This window comes from Bactrocera latifrons, unplaced genomic scaffold (assembly GCF_001853355.1).
Source record: "Bactrocera latifrons isolate USDA-ARS-PBARC rearing strain unplaced genomic scaffold, ASM185335v1 scaffold_511, whole genome shotgun sequence".
NCBI lineage: Eukaryota > Metazoa > Arthropoda > Insecta > Diptera > Tephritidae > Bactrocera > Bactrocera latifrons.
The window spans coordinates 80,044-102,237 of record NW_017537170.1 but is presented as its reverse complement, the minus strand read 5'-3'; the positions used below and the strand labels follow the sequence as shown (position 1 = coordinate 102,237).

General features: G+C 35.0%; 4 protein-coding genes across 4 annotated transcripts; 2 read left to right on the top strand and 2 right to left on the bottom strand.

Annotated features, from left to right (window-relative positions):
* The first annotated feature begins 1,572 nt into the window (after positions 1–1,572).
* On the top strand, positions 1,573–5,330 carry LOC108973972 (laccase). Its single transcript, XM_018941540.1, has 4 exons — positions 1,573–1,816; positions 3,283–4,137; positions 4,212–4,951; positions 5,025–5,330. The coding sequence occupies exons 1-4, from the start codon at positions 1,744–1,746 to the stop codon at positions 5,277–5,279; spliced, it is 1,923 nt and encodes a 640-aa protein (XP_018797085.1). The 5' UTR covers positions 1,573–1,743; the 3' UTR covers positions 5,280–5,330.
* Positions 5,331–6,420: 1,090 nt separating this feature from the next.
* Positions 6,421–7,343, bottom strand: LOC108973973 (enhancer of yellow 2 transcription factor-like). The gene is made up of 3 exons (XM_018941541.1): positions 7,121–7,343; positions 6,970–7,040; positions 6,421–6,856 (listed from the first exon to the last, which is right to left on the bottom strand). The coding sequence occupies exons 2-3, from the start codon at positions 7,023–7,025 to the stop codon at positions 6,631–6,633; spliced, it is 282 nt and encodes a 93-aa protein (XP_018797086.1). The 5' UTR covers positions 7,026–7,040; positions 7,121–7,343; the 3' UTR covers positions 6,421–6,630.
* A 4,021-nt stretch (positions 7,344–11,364) lies between these two features.
* Positions 11,365–13,565, bottom strand: LOC108973975 (tubulin alpha-1 chain). The gene is made up of 2 exons (XM_018941542.1): positions 13,439–13,565; positions 11,365–12,857 (listed from the first exon to the last, which is right to left on the bottom strand). Exons 1-2 carry the CDS (start codon positions 13,439–13,441, stop codon positions 11,508–11,510), a joined length of 1,353 nt encoding a protein of 450 aa, XP_018797087.1. The 5' UTR covers positions 13,442–13,565; the 3' UTR covers positions 11,365–11,507.
* Positions 13,566–14,690: 1,125 nt separating this feature from the next.
* Positions 14,691–15,830, top strand: LOC108973976 (40S ribosomal protein S3). Its single transcript, XM_018941543.1, has 2 exons — positions 14,691–14,801; positions 15,061–15,830. The coding sequence occupies exons 1-2, from the start codon at positions 14,772–14,774 to the stop codon at positions 15,763–15,765; spliced, it is 735 nt and encodes a 244-aa protein (XP_018797088.1). The 5' UTR covers positions 14,691–14,771; the 3' UTR covers positions 15,766–15,830.
* The last annotated feature ends 6,364 nt before the right edge of the window (positions 15,831–22,194 follow it).

Sequence of the window (22,194 nt, the reverse complement as noted above, 5' to 3'; positions counted from 1 at the left end):
TATATGAACCCATGTGGTACATTGTAAGAAACTTAATTGGCAATATAAATTTCATAAGCAATGAAATCTGCTCTAAAACATCAAATTTACACAGTTTGGATATTGCAACGGTTGAACTAGTACTTATACGGTACATACCGTAATATCATATATACAATGAACCCTAACACGGCATAATCAGCTCTCTGTATTCGTAGCTTATGAGTTGCTCGCATCTTACTGAATTCTTCCTATGACTCAAATTGTTGCAATAGCTCGTCTCCTTGAGGYTCCACTTTAGATGATATCAAAGTTATTGGGTAAGTAGAAGGTAGGTCMTGAATTTAAAAAGACTACGCAGYAAAAAGTGAAATAATTATAGACAAAGACTTTGTTGACTAGAAAGTAAGAGTCTGTCATGATGTGTTGTGTGTAATCTTAGCTCAATCTCCATTTACATCGTCTATGAGTGTAGTACTAAAAGGAACAGTCTATTTAATAATTCGCTAACCAAAATCACACTCTTTGCAAACAAAAAAAAAAAAAACAGAGACGCTGAAGTCCACATATGAAGTTGTCATAGTTTAACACAATCACCAAGAGCGAGAACGCTTGCATTTTCCTACAAGTTTTGTTTCCCCCTGCGGGTACGGCGTCGAATATTCTGAGAGMAAGAAATTTTTCATCCATTCTGACGACAAGACCTTGTAGAGTTTGGTCTTTGTTCGTTGAGAGAGGACTTTACTTTTCCATTGACTTCTCAGTCCGAAGTAGYACTTGAAACCTCMTTTGGTATCAAACGGCTCGGAGAGGTCCTTTCCGATCCTGACACAGCTTTTGGTGTTGGTGTTTTGTGTTTACAAAGCCGTATTAGTTTTGCGGGTTTTTCTTACAGGTTATGTACTATAAGTACGAATCTAAGTATGCAGATCAGAAGTATTCTGGAACTTTCTTGTTTTTTTTTTGTTTCATTTCTCTTTATGTTTATGTTGTAATTAAAAAATGTAAGAAATATTCACATTTCGATTCTGAAAACTTTATACTCAGACACACATGTATATGTATAYGCATGAATATCATTCTGCCAAGATAAGTAATACGAGTAACTAACAAGAGTATGGTAAGATAAATTTATATATCAACATGAGTACACACACGTATACGCCCTATATGTATGTACATATGGATATGTATTTATGTAGCCAGTGATAATTTCAGCGCATATTTGTATAGGCTTATATTAGGACGATCTGATATCGACAACTTGAGTCCAGATTTTTTAAAAAGTTGTAACTCAAGGCAACAGATTTGCTTCTTAAGCAATAAATTGCGTAATTTTTATAGAAAATAAATCGCTAAGTGTACAGCAAAATATTAAGTCYATTGCGTAACGCAACAAAAAAATAAATTTAGTTTTATAATTTTATGCACAACCATTGATTACTGTTGGAAAATCAGAAACTGTTAACCTCACTTATGTCATTTTAACCAAAACTTCATAACCTCATTTATACACAAGCAGCTATAAAAGCATCACCTTTCTGGGCGCGTTGAGTAGTTATTCAAAATACGGTAACGGTATATTTATTTAAAAATAAAACGTCAACAAGTAACGGCAGTGCGGGCGCATAAGTGCCGACGGTTTTTGCCGAAAAAATTTTAGATATATAAAAGTGTTAAAAAATATTATTTATTTAGTGTTTCTATGTGAAGAACTGGTTGTTTACACAAAGCTAAAGACTAGCAAAAAAGTTTAAAAAATATATGACTAAAATAAATATGAACCTACTGCTAATAGTTTCTCTGCCGATATTTATATTTGGGGTGCTGTGTGAAGGTACAAAGTTATTTTAAGGCACTTCCTCTGAGAAGTTAAACGCATATACATACATATAGATGTATACATTTTCATTTGAAAAAAAAAATTATTTTGGAAAGAAAAAATTGTTTGAACGAAGGTAATAATTGCTTACTAGTGGACCATAATATAAGAAACTGAAATGATCGACGATCTTTAATGCRAACCGCTCATACATTTCATAAGTAATATTTAAGTGAACTATTTACATATATTGATTGACTTTAGTTTACTTAATATATCCACGCTAAAATATGGTTGAAGAGACTCAACGAGTGCCTCTCTCTCTCGACTTAATGATCTCACACTATTCCAAACTCTTCTTTGAGTAGTTCAGTGTGATACATCTAGTTTGTGGAGGAATTTTCGAGCAATTGATTTTTTTGGAACAGTTTCTGTACCCAATAAATAAACATAACCAATAAACAGGGTTAGTCCGCAAAGTAATAGGACTTTCGGAGCGTGCGCTCACCGACTGCATTTGGTAGAAGGCGTTCCTTGCTAACGAACAAGCGGCTTTTACGTGGAAGTCCTYAAGAGTATCAAACGAAGGCTCAATAGTGTCCGACAAAACATCGCAGCCGATTGGAATTTTCACCAGGACAGCGCTACAGCTCACACCGCCTTCTTGTGAACATGCTACCTAACCAAGGCCGGCAACCCAACGCTTCCGCAGCCGTCCTACAGCCCAGATGTGGCAAGCATTTTGAACGACAGAGAGATCCAAGTAGCACGCACCTCAGCTCTCAAGGTTGTTCCGAAGAATGCCTTCCGTRACGACTTCAATGCTTGGAAAACACCCGGSCAGCGCTATATCGTCGCAGCAGGTGCCTATTTTGAAGCGTTTTAAAGAATTGTAACGATTGGTTCAATAAATTTTTTTAAATCGACTCAGACCTATTGCTTAGGCAACTAAGAGATTAAATTTCGTATCTGGGCATGCAATAGTAAAACTCCGTAATGAAAAATATACAGACAAAAATCCGTCAGCAGTTCGAAGGCTTCTTAATATTATTAGTCAGAAAGAAGAGATCGGCCAATATAATAATCGAAATATAAACCAATTTATTTATAAACGCTTCGCTCGCGTTATTGGTACGTTGTTAAGATTCTTTGAAGATGCAAATTTCAATTCCAATATATAAAATTTTGTCTTGGAAATTTCGATGGCTCATTTCAGCTTCGAGGTTCCGGCCTGAGAACTCGACTTAATCATTCAAAAACACTAAATATTCCAAAACGAAATTCAATAAGACGTCGAGATGAGAACTTTATAATATCGCAATTTCGAATCATTTAAAAATCTACTATATATACATATAGCTACATAAGTAGATATATTATCGGTACATATTAATATAAGTATGTATTATTTCCTCCGCATAATAGGCTTACTGAACTTGAAACACTTCTTTAATACTTTGAAAAATCATCTTTTCTTCAAGCATACATTAGCAAATATGAACAGATGCTGGAGCTCTTTCCACAGCCAACATACGCAGAAAGCAAGGCTTGGCGCAGTGGTCAATATAAAAATTTCGCCGATCATCCTTGTAAACGTACATGCCGCACCAATGAGTCGATGACGTGCTACTATTACTTCGTCGTGCACTACGACGATACCTTTAATCCGAGTTGTGAGCGTTATCTCGAACAACGATTCCGCTTTAAGGTTGGTGGGCGTGAGTATATCGATACATACGCTGTGCGAGATTTCGAAGGCTTCGACGATTGCAAGTATGCGGATGGCGTGAAGACGGAAGTTATGGTTGTTAACGGGCAATTACCCGGCCAAACAATCGAAGTGTGTCAAGGTGACATGATCGTCGTTGATGTTATCAATAGCATGCATGATATCACCACTATACACTGGCATGGCTTGCATCAGCGGCAAACACCGCATATGGATGGTGTGCCATATATTACGCAGTACCCAATTGAACCCGGTCAAGCGTTTCGTTATCGCTTCGAGGTGGATCATATCGGCACGCATTGGTGGCATAGTCATGTGGGGCATCAACGAGGTTTCGGCATAGCCGGCGCGTTGGTGGTGAGACAACCAAAAGTGGAAGATGTACATGGATCTCTATACGACTTTGACTTTTCGGAGCACACAATCATGGTGCAGGATTGGATGTACGATCAGGAAGGCTCAGTGCCGCAGAGTATACTAATTGATGGTGTTGGACGCAAAGTACCAGCAGTTAATGCTAGCAAACCGACCAAAACGACACCAACCCTCTACTCAACCTATTCCGTTGTGCGTGGCGGAAGGTATCGCTTCCGTGTAGTCTTTAATGGTAAACGAAAATTAATTATACTATTTTTTATGATTTTATACCAAAGGCGTTTCGTTTATTATTACTCGTCGCAGGTGTGGCCAATTGCCCGGTAAGCATAAGCATCGATAATCATGAACTGATCGTCATTGCCAGTGATGGTAATGACATTGTACCCGTAAAGGTGAGCAAGATCACATTGCATGGCGGCGAACGTTTCGACTTTGTTCTGCATGCAAATCAAGCAGTCGAAAACTATTGGATACGTGTTAAGGGCTACAACTTCTGCAAAATTAATAGGTTACATCAGGAGGCAGTATTACACTACGAGGGTGCCAAGCGTCGTGCGCTACCAAAAGCGAAGGTGTTCTATTTATATGAACCGAGCGGCAAGGAACTCAATACCGTCGATAAGCCACCCAACAATGATGAAAATCTAATCACAATTGTCGACTTGAAAGCTTTGGAGAAACGCTCGTTACCGGCGGCCGTGCCGCAACGCACCTTCTACACCAGCATGACCGTGCGCACCAAAAATCAGTTCCTCTTTCAGATGGACGATATCACTTTCACAATGCCGTCACGTGTCTCTCTCCTTCAGACACGCAATCTAGGTATTGGTCAATTCCTCTGCAACAAAACTCAGCAAGCTGCAATGGGCTTGAATTGTCGCAGYCGTCAGTGCAAATGTGCGAATGTGATCGAGGTGCCGGCGTTTAATGATGTCGAATTCGTGATTTCAAGCACCACCGAAACGGCGCATCCCATTCACTTGCATGGCTATACATTTCGTGTGGTCGGCATTGGCGTATTGGGTGCTGATCGCATTCAAAATGTTAGTAAAGCAATAAGTTCTTGATTTCCACCACATTCACATACACGAACACATGAATTTGTTAACTTTCCAGATCGAAGAGATTGATCGTCGCACTCCATTGCCGCGTCGGGAGCGAGGCGCACCACTGAAGGACACTGTGCAAGTGCCAGCCTATGGTTATACAATACTTCGTTTTTATACGGACAGCCCCGGTTATTGGATCCTGCATTGTCACATATCCACGCATTCGGAGATCGGTATGGCCGCGGTATTGCGCGTGGGTGTACACAAAGAAATGAAGACGTGTCCGGTGAGCAACTGTGGGCTCTGCAATTCCGTGCTCTGAGCAGAAGAGCAGAAGATGATGAGTGTCTCCAGTATTATTTTTTTATTAAAATAAAAGTACATACTTACATTTTTATATATTTATATAGAATAATTTAATAATTAAAGAGCATTATTATACGTTTTTAACGTTGTCACACACTGTTTTATTGCGTAACGGCTGTGCCGGAACTGTATAATATGGATGTGTATATTATAATATTTTTCGCGAGTTCAAATGGTCCTCATAATGCGACGTTCCGACACCAGATAAGTTCGTGTCAACGAATTCAACTTTTTTAAATGCATCAGTATGGTCGTTGGTGCAAATAGATTGCAATCTTTTATCTTTACCTTTCTCTGACCATCAAAACTGACATCGCATGTTCATACGTGGATGGCTGCAGTACGCCATTCGTCAAACAGTTCGTTTTTTCACTCAAACCGCTGCATAGATAGATAAATAATTGAGGTATGCACCGCGACCTTAGGTCTATTGTGCCCTCTCCTAACTCACAGGGACTCACTTAGCCCCAGCATATTGATAAAGTCCAATATCCTGGAGAGCTTGGTGTGTGGACCCGCGATCCCTGCCCCAATTCCCTCCGACGTTTTCCAGCCGCATTAGCATTAGCTAAAGAGTGGAGTCGTTCCACTCATTGTTRTTGCTGAGGGTAACCTTAAACTTCTTCGTGAATTTAATTGTTTTGGTAATGCTGTGCTTCGGGAGGAGRACTACTGGAATATTGCCACTTATCACCTCTATCCTCTGGGACGAGGTTACCTTGCTTTTGCCACACCCCCCTGCTGTTATTTGTAGAAGTAAGTGCTTGACTACTTGACCGATCACCAAATGAAGCGGTGTGAGTTCCGCGTGTTGCATAGTTTGAAAATGCGCTCGACTCGGCTTAAAGCATCCACTCTGCGGGCACCTTCACACCTACATGCCGTAGGGAACGATTTCATTACAAACATAGTTTATAATTTATCGTTATTGGATAAAGAAATGCAATCACATAAAGCTGATGACGTCAGTACAATGTTCTCTGACCCTTTTTAYGCGTATGTGTTCCTGTGTCTTACACCAGTCAAATAATGTATAAGACAGCTCAAAAATGTACGTTCTTAAACAACTAACAAATATGTAAAGAAAAAATAAGATGTAGCTTCATAAATTTTGTACACACAAAGATTTGTTTATTTAAATTACGACGAGGGCTTCACAAAAAACGAGTACAAATTGTGATAATAAAACATAATCCTTTAACTAAAAATAATGCTCTAACAGTATTATCAGCATTTTTTGTATATATATATATATATTTGTATAATTAAAATAGTTAATTCTCGGTGTCCCGATCTGCAACTTCTATTTACAAATCGATACCTTCTTGTGCAGCTAAAATTGCCTTGATTTTCATAAGTAACTCTTTTTTCACTGCATCGGGAACAGAGGCACGAGCTCGTGGCGTAACGTCGGCAATCAATTGTTCCACTTTTATGTTGTTGCCTTTCTCCTTGATGATATTACGACACATCAGACGCACTTCATCACGCCAACCACACTCAGCCAAACGATTACAAAGCAAATCTTTTAATCTAACACAATAAAAAGCATTAACTCAATTTTATATTTATTCTCCTTATAAATATGCCGGTAACAGCAGAGAATAATAGAAATTTCAAGAATTAGTATATGCGTTTGTACTTACTTGGAACGATCACCACTGAGAATGGTAGCCTGGTCCACAGTCTTTGTTAATGTCATATTAGTTGGTAAATTCTGTAAGAAATTGATGAGTTCCGAAAATATTGCAAATATTAACAGCTGCTTGTGCTATATTAAAAATAATTTGCTTTTACTTTGATTTTGATTCTTGCAAATTGTTTTATGCCGTAGTCCGGATTTGTTTACAACARAGAATAATTGACAAGGCGACGAAAATGTGCACAAAACAAAAATATCGATAAGTCTTTTGGTAAGGCAAATAGTAGTAGTGGATTTACGGATTTAGCGAAAAATACTCATTTTTGAGATATACGCATATTATGAAATGAGTGATGAAAATTTTAGCTTATTTCACAAAACATTTGTCCAAATAACGTATAATATAAAAATATTTCTTATATATGAAAAAATTAAATAGAAATGTCAAAACTCCAGTGGCAATTTTTGTGGGTAAAGCAGTTCATTTAATGCTTAGTTTTATTGCAATAGCAAGTTCCCGAACAGGAAGCAAATTTAAATCTACTAGATTTTATGAGAACTCATCCTAGTATTCGTATTTTCGTTATATTAAAGCGAATTGGGAGAATTACTTATTTCGATAACAGCTATGAAAAAAATACCAAAAGTCTTAATTATATATATTTCTATTCTCACAATTTTTAATAGCCAAAATTTTACTGTACATATGTACATATATCTCTCCAATAGGGATGATATGATTTCTAATTGTCGTTTCGACCATTTAAATATGTCTGGATATGTATACACAAGAGCAAGGATTCGATTATTTTAAGAAATTGTGATATTGAATGGTTTCCAAGTATTTACGAGTTTTTTATTTAGCAATAAACCAGACTCTCTTCAAGATGAAGAAGTCAATATTGAATGTGCGATTCATGACATACTTATGACATGTTTTAGTGGAAAATTACRCGAAAATTGGGTTCATCGAATTCGTTCCTGCAAAATAAGTCGTGGAAGCTAAATGATATTATATTCACAATTTAATTGTACGAATTGTACTCCACATTAAATAAATAACATTTGAATTTAATTAACAATTAGTGTGTTTTTGTTTATCACTGTATTTAAATTGAGCAAAAAGCGGAAATAGCTGATTTATTGACAACTGTTTTCAAATTTGCACAAATAATCTTCCAAAAATTTCCGGTGATACGCCGCGTAGCTTCCATTTTGCAGTCTTAAGCATATACATATGTATCAATGTGACGATCACCAAATTTAGCTTTAGGCTTAATGATTAGAACCAGGTATAATTTGCAAATTGAGTTTCTGCAGTCATTCAAATGGGTATATGTTACTAATTTGCCACCAAAACAGCACTCATGCATAAAAACAGTAACACATATTCCTAAACATACAATACATAGTATATTCACGATATAAACATAACCATAAGACGATCAACATTGAATTTGAAGAAATGAGTAGCTGTATCCGCTCACACAGCATGTCTCAGAGCCGGCCTCCGCAGTGGCCATACTTGGATAGCTTTTCAGAAACTAGTATTTTATGTATATGTATAATAAATATATTTGTATGACGTTATTTTTGTTTTGTGTGTCTTTGACTTTAAATGGCAGAGAATTTTTTCTTGCATCAYTGGCCAGTTGATGCGGTTTTGTAGCTCTCACCCAATATTTTTCCACATTTTAGCCGCTCCTAAGTATAGAAATGCATATACATGTGTATTTACATATGTATGTATGTATGTATGTATATACATAAATGTTTTTCACAAACATTTAGGTTGAACTATTTTCGCTGACGTCGCCATTTTAATAAATCTATTTTGAAAGATGGAGATGTAAGTTGTATTTTAGACTCTTCCAAAATGGAAATGCTTTGAGAGCACGCTATGCAGCCAACTAACTGCACATGTGTGTACGTACGTATGTATATGTATGTATGCATCTACCTTTCACGACTTCTACTCGTTTAAGTAGAAACAAACCAAAAATTTAATAAGTTAATGAACGAAAATGSCAGATGTTCGCTTTTAACGTAATTTCTTAATTATTAAATGATGTTTTTGCTGAAATACCGTTAGAAAGTAAAATAGCTGCTTACAAATTTTCGAAAGAACATAGTTAAGCAAGTAAATTTAGTAATAATAATATTATATTAGTACTAATATGATAGTATGAGCACATACATATGTATATGTGTATTTGTATGTAGATATGCACGTCTTTCTATTAAATGGCGTACACTTTCATTCTAAAAAAAAAGTACCAACTCTATTACTTGATAAAACCGTGGAAAACACAGCAAATATTTCGATAAAAACATATTTAGACATACCAACAAATGCATATTTGCAGCGTTTAGCCTTTGTTAAAATTTATATTCAAATAAAAAAATCTGTTATTAGTTCCAGATGTTCAGTCCTTTACTAGCGGAATAATCGCTTTTCGGAATAATCACATCCGGCTTTCTTTGTTCTGGTTTGCAGCCATCCACACGCGGAAATATCATGATATGGAGTGCCTTGCATGACGTGGTCCTAATTGTTAGCAGTATCAGTATTTAGACATTTCTAGGAACTAAATGAAACTATTTGCTTAAAATTACATGTCCCTTCGCTGGACTTTTATGCAGAATAATGACCCTAAGCACACAGCGATGGGTCGCAAAGGATTGGCTTAAGAAAAAAAAAAAAAAATTGTTGGCCATGGCAAAGCCCTGACCTTATAGAACGATGTTAAAGTTAAAATCCTTTTAAAAATTTCAGAAATTTTGAATTTCGAGAAAATTGGTTTAATGGGAAGGTATTGAGGCAACAGAGATGTGAGAGGCTTGTAGAAAGCATAGCACGTAGATGTAATTTTAAATCAGGGATATACATGGTACCTAGTATTAGAACCGTAAGTATATTATGTCGCTAAATATTTGATTAATTTTTATTAATTTCACATGATTTTTTCAGGTTTTCTTAATTGTGCAACTTGAATATTCAGTACTAATTATTTGTGTAACACTATTATATGTAAGTACATACCCCAAAACCTCACTCAACACATTTGCAATGAATGCGGAAAAATTATTGATTTTTTAGAGGGCAAACACTGCGTTGGAACGTTTGAAGAAGAAAGGATAATGCGGCAAACAGAGAACTCAATGAGTCATGCCTATATGTATGTATGTAAATATAACGGCCGGCTACCTAGCGGCAGCTATACAGGATATAGTGAAAACTTATGTACATACATACATGTACTGTACATACATGAAATCAACAAATCCTTATATATGTATGTATGTATATTCTTACAAATATATTCGAAAAAGCGAATAAGGGTGTATTTCGTAGATACATGCCCACGTGTGTTTGTTGTACAAATCGTTACCTACTTTAATAACCTCGCCCGGCGTATGACAAGAAATGTGGAAATACATACATACATATATATATATACATATATATATATTTAGGTAGTACCTACATATGTATGTAAGTATGTAGTTATATACTACACACCTTTGCAGCTGGCGATAAATTACTATTTTCAATCAATTATATGTTTGTGTAATTTTATAAGTCCACACTACTTTTTTGGACATATTTACATAGTATATAGAAATATAAAAAATAAGAAAATAATAACTTTTAAGCTCAACAACAAAATGACTTATTTGGAAATCTACATTTCTCAGCTCAGCCAACGCTTTGATGATGATGTCATGTGCGCATAAATACTTCACGTTGGTGTTGTTATAAACATGCGATGTAGTCACCAATGACGACGTTGACAGCGCTGCTTTTAATTTAACGAAAATAAAAAAAAAAACAATCCAACATACTTAKGTACATAGTTCTTATATGAGTACATATTACTATTATGTATACATATGTACAATCTCCAAAAGCGTTTCGATCGCCTACAAAGGCGCTGTAATTCCCTACTAACTAAACGCCTATAGCAAACAGCCACAGCAGGGGAACTAATTACAGAAACTTATTTTTGAACCATAATGAGATCACTGATAATTACATTATGAAGTTGCTGCAATGCAATGGGCATTGAGCATGAATGTAATAGCAAAGCAAAGTAAAACGTTAATGACTACCTAGAAAGCAGCTAAATGTGCCGGCGTAGAAAGCGTGAAATGCATCGAGACCTACAAAGCACAACGCTATAAATAGCTAGCAGTTCGGGTGCAATGAACTCACGCGYTACGAAAAACTAAGTAGCTGGAATATGTGCAGCTCTCCTTTTAAATCTTCTAATTGGCAACTAATTATAATACTAACATCTATTTTCCCCAACCATGTGAATTGAAATACATATTTTTGAACTTCAAATGCAATTTTCATTTAATTTACTCTTCTTTTTAGTATTCGTGTGCATGTTTCTTTTTCAATGTTCAATTTTTTTATATAATCGTCAAAAATTATTCGTTTTACTCCTTGATTCGAACATCAGTTTTGTTCAACTTAAACAAAATAAATTTTCAGCAATGGGTATGCTTCTTTCAATACGCTCTTCATTCCGCTGTTTAATATTCTTCAGCACCTTCACCTTCACCGTCACCAGAGTCCATACCGACTTCCTCGTAATCCTTCTCGAGGGCAGCCAAATCCTCACGAGCTTCGGAGAATTCACCTTCTTCCATACCCTCACCGACATACCAATGCACGAAAGCACGCTTGGCATACATCAAATCRAATTTGTGATCCAAACGAGCCCAGGCCTCGGCAATGGCTGTGGTGTTGGACAACATGCAGACAGCGCGCTGCACCTTAGCCAAATCGCCACCAGGCACCACAGTAGGTGGCTGGTAGTTAATACCGACCTTGAAACCAGTGGGACACCAATCCACGAACTGGATGGTGCGCTTGGTCTTGATGGTAGCAATGGCGGCATTGACATCCTTGGGCACAACATCACCACGATACAACATACAACAGGCCATGTATTTGCCGTGACGTGGGTCACATTTCACCATCTGGTTGGCTGGTTCGAAGCAAGCGTTGGTGATCTCAGCAACAGACAATTGCTCGTGGTAGGCCTTTTCAGCAGAGATTACAGGAGCATAGGTAACCAGTGGGAAGTGAATACGTGGGTAGGGCACCAAGTTAGTCTGGAATTCAGTCAAATCCACATTGAGGGCACCATCGAAACGCAACGAAGCGGTGATAGATGACACAATTTGGCCAATCAAACGATTCAAGTTMGTGTAAGTAGGACGTTCAATATCCAAGTTACGACGGCAAATATCGTAGATAGCTTCGTTATCAACCATGAATGCGCAGTCCGAATGCTCCAGTGTTGTGTGGGTGGTCAAAATCGAGTTGTATGGTTCGACTACAGCAGTCGACACTTGTGGGGCTGGGTAGATAGCGAATTCCAATTTCGATTTCTTTCCATAATCGACGGAGAGACGTTCCATCAAAAGGGAAGTGAAACCGGAACCAGTACCACCACCGAAGGAATGGAAGATGAGGAAACCTTGCAGACCAGTACATTGATCGGCCAATTTGCGGATGCGATCCAAAACCAAATCGACGATTTCCTTACCAATGGTGTAGTGACCACGGGCATAGTTGTTGGCAGCGTCTTCCTTACCAGTGATCAACTGTTCAGGGTGGAACAATTGACGGTAGGTACCAGTACGGACTTCATCAACTACAGTGGGTTCCAAATCAACGAATACGGCGCGAGGAACATGTTTGCCGGCTCCAGTTTCGCTGAAGAAGGTATTGAATGAATCATCACCACCGCCGACAGTCTTATCAGAAGGCATCTGGCCATCAGGCTGGATACCGTGCTCCAAGCAGTACAATTCCCAGCAGGCGTTACCAATCTGGACACCAGCTTGACCGACATGGATGGAAATACATTCACGCTGTTGAAATATAAAGAGAGGAAATATTTATTAGATATCGTAGTTGGACCAAATTTAGCAATAGTCAGTGGAGAAAGCACATTTGAGTACAGGTGAAATTATTTTTTAAATTAAATAATCTTTTACTACTTTACGATAAAGTAACAAACCTCAGATCCTAAAAATGATTACTAATCTCTACGAATTGGTCTTTATTTGCTTCCGGAAAAAAAAGTTCGGCTACGAAATGACGTAGCTCAACGGCGCTGCAGTCAGCGTCAACGCTTACTGCATTGGGTGCGGTCACCGGCTCAATATGTATGTATGTAGATGTTCCAGATTTCTCCGATGAAGAAAATCTGGTTTTAATTTTCGTTTCAAGTTTTTCCTTCGTACTTTCTAATAATTTGCAAACCAAAATTTTTCTAAAAATATATTTACTTTTTTAGATTTTTACTAACGTCATCAAATCACGTTTTCTCTCTTGCCGTAATCACTACACTTTTCCTTAATTTTCACCAATACTCCACATCCTTTTCCTTCAATTCGCCACGAACTTATACAATTTTTATTAAATCTTTGCAGATCATTATTTAACTTACCATTTTGAGTTTTTAGTTTTTAATAATACACACAAGAAATCACAAAGAAATTGGACAATCTAAGTTATCGACGTTCGGAGTAGCCGGTTATGAAGCTTACCAAACTGATATCGAATGAGTCAAAAAYTTCCTGCAACTTCTATTTATACGCTCAATAAAACGATGACGACGCCTACTATGCGTCGTTTTTCTCGGCCGACATTTTCGTTCAGTGCCATAATTTCGTTAGGTTTATTCGTAGAGGTTGGTATTGCAGATGTGTTTATTACTATTTTGGATGTGTTTCATGCATTTATTGATTTTTACCCAAACTACAAAATAAATTCCAGATAGTTTAACTTATATAATAATTAAGTTTAATGAAAACTTAAAATAATTTAAATACACTGATTATGCAAAGTTCTGAGATAAAATTCTAATCATAATGAATCAGTTTACGCCTACGTACAATTAGAAAGGCTTACGTGGGTGTAGCTSAATTTGCACCTTAAAGGCGGAGTTTTCACGAAGCAAAGAGTAAGGAAGGGCTTGACGTTATATAATAAAATCATATATAGTAAGCTTAAAATATTCGTAATATAGAGCTCAAAAAGTTTTTGGAGTTGCTGTTGTTTAAAATATACGCATATATAAAGCATCGAAACCAAAATTAGAATTAAGTGTTTGTTTAAAGTTGATGGTTGTTTTTGAAAAACATTAATTTATCTGAAAAAAATATGTGCATCAGGCCCCTTTAATTCTACTTTGCATATTTCCACTTATTACTATTTTTTAACCGTTATTGGAAGTTCTGAATAATCGTTACTAGACAGAAGAAAATATTATAACTAAACTTCTCTAATGTGCTCACTTTTTGCAACAAGGGTTAATCACCGGAAATAAACTTCATTTAGCATATGAAGTGTACTAAAAAATTTTTATAATCAAAACAAGTTTAAATTTCTAATTTATAGTCAATATTAAAATATTTTCTATACAGATGAAAAATGTGTTTCTCAATTTATCTCTGAAAAGGTTTTGCATAAAGCATTTTTAAGCATTTAAAATTATTAAAAAATAAAACAACTACAAAAATAAATAAAAAAAAAACAAATAATTACTATTTTTCATAGAAACGTTTTATATTTTTGATATGCTTAAATTCATTAGTTCTAAATTTTTTTTTAAGAAAAATCTTTTTTCGTGCTATACATTCCTGTTGTACAAAATTTATCGATAACATTTACGTTTACACGACGATAATGCAGTTCTATTTGACTGCAATGTGGTTGGTAAAGCGGTGCGTCTTTCTTTCTGTTTGACCACGTTCCGTGCGAGACGTTTTTAATACAAAATGAGCCTTAATATCTCGAAAAAACGCAAGGTAACCAAAAKAAAATGATTTTATAGATATTATTACGTTGAACTTTTGTTCATGCTACTCAGTGATGGGGAAAGTAAAGTTAAAAATTATAATTGTTGTTAATATGAAAAAATTTCATGAAAACTAACCTCAAAGTGCAAACGTCAACTGGGTGGCTCCTATTGTAAGCGAGCGGTTTAAGGAGATATTTAATTATTTTCATATAAATGATGAATTACTGTTGTTTATTAAATATTAAAATTGTTGTTTACTTTTGTAGTTCGTTGCCGATGGCATGTTCAAGGCTGAATTGAACGAGTTCTTAACTCGTGAACTCGCCGAGGATGGTTACTCTGGAGTTGAGGTCCGTGTTACCCCCGCCCGCACTGAAATCATCATCATGGCCACCAAAACACAACAAGTGTTGGGTGAGAAGGGTCGTCGCATTCGTGAGCTGACCGCTATGGTACAGAAGCGTTTCAATTTCGAGCCTGGTCGTATCGAATTGTACGCCGAGAAAGTGGCCACTCGTGGTCTGTGCGCTATTGCACAGGCTGAGTCTTTGCGTTATAAGTTGACCGGAGGTTTGGCGGTGCGTCGTGCCTGTTACGGTGTATTGCGTTTCATTATGGAATCCGGWGCCAAAGGCTGTGAAGTCGTTGTATCCGGCAAATTGCGCGGTCAACGTGCCAAGTCAATGAAATTCGTTGACGGTCTGATGATCCACTCTGGTGATCCATGCAACGATTACGTTGAAACAGCTACCCGTCACGTCCTGTTGCGTCAAGGTGTTTTGGGTATTAAGGTGAAAATTATGTTGCCCTATGATCCCAAGAACAAGATCGGCCCCAAGAAGCCACTGCCCGACAATGTATCGGTTGTCGAGCCAAAAGAGGAGAAGATTTACGAAACCCCTGAGACAGAATATAAAATCCCACCACCYAAGCCATTGGAGGAATTGGTGGAAGTACCAAAAGTTTTGTAAATTTTTAATTTAAAAGATATGCTTTTATATAGAAAGTAAATGTGTGAAAAAAATAAATGAAAAAARTGAACTTTGTCATTTTCAGTTGGGGCGTAATAAATTGGTTAGGAAATATGTAAGTGTTTGGTAATTAAAATAAAATTTTGTCATTGTAATGTAGTGTCTTTCAAACAGGMAATGTTAAGAAACAATTGTTAACATAAAATATGTTTGTATGTGTGTACATAATTGTGTTTAGCGAGAATTTAGCAAGTAAGAAGTTTACATCAGAAGCAAATATTATATTAGTATTTTTTTCCACAACAAAAACAATAACATAWTTTCAGATTACCATTTTTTTCAGTTAATTAATTTCACTTTATTAATGCTTTTTGATGAAACTTGTTTGAACATGCAGAACACATTAAATAGTTTTTCGTAGAACGCTTAATAATATTATATATGTATATAATATAATCATCAATAAATTTTTAATAGTTTAATATTACWCATTTAAACTATTACGCATACATACGCATGTGTATTTGTATGTTATGCAGTTGTTATATATCTATGTAAATATTTTAGGTATATAAAACTGTWTTTGCAGCAGGGGAGCAATGCGCTCAGTTTGGTGTTATTCAGTTAATCCATACATACTTTGGTCTGTCTGGGAGATATATGTTTTTGTGTACTGTTATATATGTATATATGCATATGTATGTTTTCTAAGCTGTATGCAATTGTGTGCTTGAATTGCAAAAAAGACTGTGTGGCCCTTTAGCATTTATTGTTATTAGCGTGCATGTRTGTTCATGTCATGTAATCAAGTTGTGTGTGGTTTTGTATGTTTTATGCGCTTATGTTTTACTATATGTACACATATGTATGTATATAAATATATATTATTAAATGCATAATAGTTCATTTCCGCTGCATATTTTAGTCTTTAACAATTCATAGCTGTTTAAATTAATCATGTATGTATGTATTTTTTTTTGTTTTTTCTTCACTTATGCAAATACCGATAGTCTTACGTGTATGTATGCATGTTTATGCCTGTATTTAACATTTGTTTGATAATTACTTTGCTATTAATATTATTCAAGTAGATTGTACAAATTGTTGTATTGTAAATGTTAGAGAATTTAGAGGTACCACAATGAATGCCATTAAACACACACYAACGATAACAGCAGAAATTAGTACAGCTAAAGCGTAAGTAGTGCAACATTAGGGTGTGCGTTGTAGCTCAAGTTGATTTTTTTCCTGCAAAAGACMGCTGCAGTTTCAGACTTTACGCTAAAAACAGGTTGCAACGTAAATAAGCGCGCCTAAACCTTACTTTTCCCCTACATATTTATTTAATTTACATGGGATTTTTGATAATGTGCAATAAATTTTTTTTATCTCCAAAACAAATAAATTTACAATTTTGAAAAATTATTAATATTAAAAAACCGTTCTACAAAAAAGCTCTTCATAAAATTTTTCATGAAAACATTCCCTTAAAAGTTATACGCACTGTAAGTTAAGCATTGAAATGCACTGTATTCATATAGTACACCATAGCGTATGAGCGACACACAATGTGCGAGCTAAAATCACTTGTTTGAATGCTCAAATCATTTGCTTTGTAATTTTCACTCCATATACATATCTTAAAAATGGATATTTTTACGAAAATCCAGTAAGAAATKACTAAGTTCGGTGGGAACCAAAAAAAATTTTTTTTGCACAAATCAAAGTCAAAGAAATACCTTAAGATGTAAAATGTCAACCAGTGGATCGGAATCCAAGCAATTAAAAATATTTAGACCTCTTTTGTATAGTGGAAATTTTTTTTAGAATATAACTTTTCTTAATTTCTAGAATTATTTGTATCCTTTATCCTATGCTATATAGCACACACTAGAAAAAAATGATTCAAACACGGCTTAAATTTMAAATAAAGCGCTTGTTTACGTTGAAACCGTTTTTAGTGCAAAAACTGCAACTTCAGCGGTCTTTTACARAAAAGAATCAACTTGGCAAATAATAACGTACCACAACATATACCCTACACAAATACTCATATTGTATTTATATTTATAAATAAGAGTTTTGCAACAGTCAAATAATTTAGTTGCAACAATTTGCTTTAATACATTCAAATGTTCATATATGTATACTATATGTGCATGTGTATGTATAGTGTTTACAAATATTTATGCGACTTTTATAAATTTTTTTTTTATTTATTTAAATATTAACAAGCGATTAACAATTTTGAAATTATATCACTGATAATCAAGCTGCTACAAAGCCTTCAAAAGCGCAGTCCTTTCGATTTAGATTTTCGAATTTATGGGAAGTATAGTAGACTCGAAGTTTCGAAAAAAAAAAACAAAGTAGGATAAAACCTATCGAAAACGAAAGATAAARTAAGAAACATTCAGAGAAAAATATTTTACGGGCGATCTGTGATCGGGAAAGATATAGAAAGGAGTGTGTTTGGAACTCTAAGAGCTAAAAACGGTTTATCTCGATTACCGGTTAAACTACAAGTCTTATAGGACAAATTTTTATGGCAATGTTGTAGGTAATGAAAGTAACTATAACTTTTGCATGCGCACTTTTTTCACATAACCTCAAMATTTATGTTAAAAATTAACATACCGAGTTTTTGGATTTTTTATTTTTATCGCACATAAAAATTTATTCTCTTACACTGCTTTTTTTATTTAAAATATTTACTTTTTCTTCTGGTATTGACCTAATATTGCAGGGAAACCTTAATTTTGAATTAAAAAAAAAAAAAAAATTTCAGTTTTTTTAATAGGAATAGGCCGTTTTTAACACACGTAGAGCATACTAACATTATGCAGGGAACCCTTCTCGTCTGCGGAATGGCAATGAAATCATAACACCAGGAGATGATAAATCCGATTCCCCAATCGATGACGATAGAGCAGACGTTCCATTGCCCGACCGTGAAGAAGTTCAAATAGCAATTACCCCTCTGAAGAACAACAAAGCGGCGAGGGTCGATGGATTGTCAGACGAGCTATTCAAATGTGGAGGCGAAGAACTGATACGGAGCACGCAACAGCTTCTTGTGGAATACCTGCATGAAAGCATGGCCGGCGATTGGAATTTAAGTCTGCTCTGCCCCCCAAGCCMCAAAAAGGGAGACCCCACAATCTGCGCCACCTCCTTTGGGATGTGAAAGACTGAAGCCCACCGTTAACAAACTGATTGAACCTTATCAGTGTGGCTTTAGGCCTGGAAAATCAACAACTAACCAGATAACCAGATATTCACCATGCGTTAAAACTTGGAAAAGACCCGTGAAAAGAGAATCCACATTATAATTTCGTTTGACACAAATTTTTTGTATGTTTCTTAAGAAATAATACATATAGATTTTCTCAATATTTTTCCACTGCAAATGTGTGTACATATATCTATAATGCGCACCCACACACGGGTGTATTTACATGTATGTATGAACATAAAATCTTAGTTTAATTAAAATTGGAAAATATGTTATCAAGTCTTTTTTGCTATAAAAAAAATTGCTAACTTGGAGATACGTATGATTTTCGTTTGCATTTCGCATTTGCACTACCTTACTTAACATAATCGACATGTTTACGTTTACATATGTATATGAATTTTTAATTTCGTTTTTTCTAAATTTGTTGAATCTATGAAGTACAAATTGCACTTAAAAAAAACCAAAAATCATTTGGTTTTCCTAAAATATATTTATTTTTTAATTTAGTGAAAGCAAAAAAAAAGCGTTAAAACCGTTTGGATGTCGCCACAGCTCAATTAAGAGGTTATATACAGTTAGAAGTCAATAAATCAATTTTTTTAAATCTATTTTCTTAATGTACATATATTTAGGAATACACGAAGAAAATTTCATATTGTTSCGGTGAATAGTTTCGAAGTAACAGGCAAATCTGAAAAGGAGTTTCAGAGTGCTTGAAAGTACAAGGCCAAACTTTAAACGCATTTTTCTTAAAATTTTGTTTCCAAAGTCGGCGACCAACATTACTCGACAGCGGGTACACCGGTTAGTCTTAAATTTTAACACGAGCTTTTTAAATATATTTTTTAGTTAAAAAAAAGCAACATTTTTCTCACCGTTCAAAAATCTTTTTTTTTTTGTGAAACCGCCATTTTGTCAAACAATTTAATTATAGTTTTTGGATAAAAAAAATCCAAATCAGAAAAAATCYTGGAAAATTCGCCTTTTTCGGCCATCTAACTTTATATAACCCCTTAAATTAGTTTATAAACGTCAAATATGTTTTTTAAAATGATAAACTATTGAAGTTTATGTGAAACTCTATTTTTGCACAAGCCCTGCCACTATTTCGACTAAGCCTATGCAATTATAATACAACTATATAAGCATGTCAGGGGTACACTAGTCTACAAAAACAAAAATTGTTTTATATTTTCAAAATTTAACTTTTCAAGAATCTCTCTACAAGAGAATTTTTTAAAACTCAAATTATTAGAAATAAAAACAAAAAAAAACATTTTTTTTTCTTTTGTATTTTGACAGCCCTGATATCGCTAAGGARCTTAACATTCAACATCAAACCGTTTTGAACCATTAAAAGGTTCTGACTACAAAACTAAACTCGATATTTGGGTACCACATGAAATATCTGTGAAAAATTTAATGGTCTGAATTAACATCTGCGAATCTTTGCTGAAACGAAATGTATTTGAACCATTTCTGAAGCGAGTGGTGACAGGCGACGAAAAGTGGATCAAATACGACAATAATGTGCCAAAAAGATCATGGTCCAAGCGTGGTGAACTTCAACAAATAGTCGCATAGCCAGGATTGTTGCGTCAAAAGGTTATGCTAAGCGAACAATTGATTCTACAACTGATGAGATTGAAACAAGAAATCGAAAAAATGGCCAGAACTGATAAACAGAAAGGGCTTCGTCTTCAATCAAGACAACGCTAGACCACAAACATTTTTGATGACTCGGCAAAACTTGGGAGAGCTTGTCTGGRAAGTTTTAATGCATCCACCATATAGCCCTGACCTTGCACCATCGGACTACCATTTGTTTCGGTCAATACAGAACGCCCTAAATGGAGTAAAGTTGGCTTCAAGGGAAGCCTGTGAAAATTATTTGTCGTATTTTTTCGCCGAGAAATCAGAACACTTTTACATTGATGGAATAATGTCTCCAGCGGTTAAATGGCAAAAAGTGGTCGACCAAAATTACACACATTTGGTTCATTAAAAATATAAACATATTAATTTGAAGTTTGGTTGAAAATACGAAAGTACTTCTTCTACTACCCACTTATATTCAAACAAAATTTCAGTTCTGGTTATATATTGGTATACCTGACAGCATAAACTGACATTTTTCTAAATGTTAATTTTTACTTTTTCAAAAACTAAAAAAAAAAATACGGAAATTATGTACTAAATTGTTGATCATTAAAAAAATATTTTTTCATCGATATTTTGATTTCTAGCTAGAAAGAAAAAGTTGGGCAACAAAAAAAAAAATAATAAGACATGCTCCCCAAGTATTTAAAAGCTTTTGTCAAAGAAACTATGTTTTCAGAGTCGGTAAAAAATGTTTCCAAAACGGCTGAACCAATCGACTTGAAATTTAACACGATATATTTTTAGATATATTTTTCAGATAATAATCGAGAGCATACGATTTTTGATAATATTTTCGATTTTTTCAACAGCTTGAAAAGTAAATTTTTAGATAAAAATCTATTTTTATTTTTAGGCAGACGCTTTTTTGAAAAACTTAAAGTTTTGAATAGTCCTCGAWTATGAATAATGAATATATAGTACATAAATAATAACAACAAGCTTTTTGGTTTTGGATTGCAGATAATTGTAGGCACGAAAATCGTGCTCACCGCCAATCAACTTTGTTCAGAGGTCCACTAGACATTGTCTATGGCATCACTTAAACACTTCTCAGAATCARTTATTCGTTGTTTTTGTTGKATTATGAACTTGCGAGGTACCCACTTTGCATAAAGCTTTCGTCTCTTTAAGCCTAGCAAATGTCTTTWCATCGGTGGATTTCCCTGAGCCMAAATTCAACAGYATTTTCCACCAAAAAGCAATGCTTTATTAACACACAAAATGCTTTATGATCCATGTTTTCCATGTTWTTGTAAACTAACACAAGTTGCTTTACAAAAATTTTATAATCCWACTAATARAAATCATATCATGATAGTTGTAGTATTATCTATGTATCAGCCACAGTGAAGTGTGGACGGGTTCTCTAGTATTATTTAATAAAATGAAAAAATCTCAAAAAAACGTTTTTTTCTAATTTGAAAATGGATATCACCCCTTAAAGCTCATATTTTAAGCTTTCTCAGCTCCAGCATGTTATATTTCTTTACTGTTTTTTTTTTTTGTAAATTATTTTTACTTATATGTTT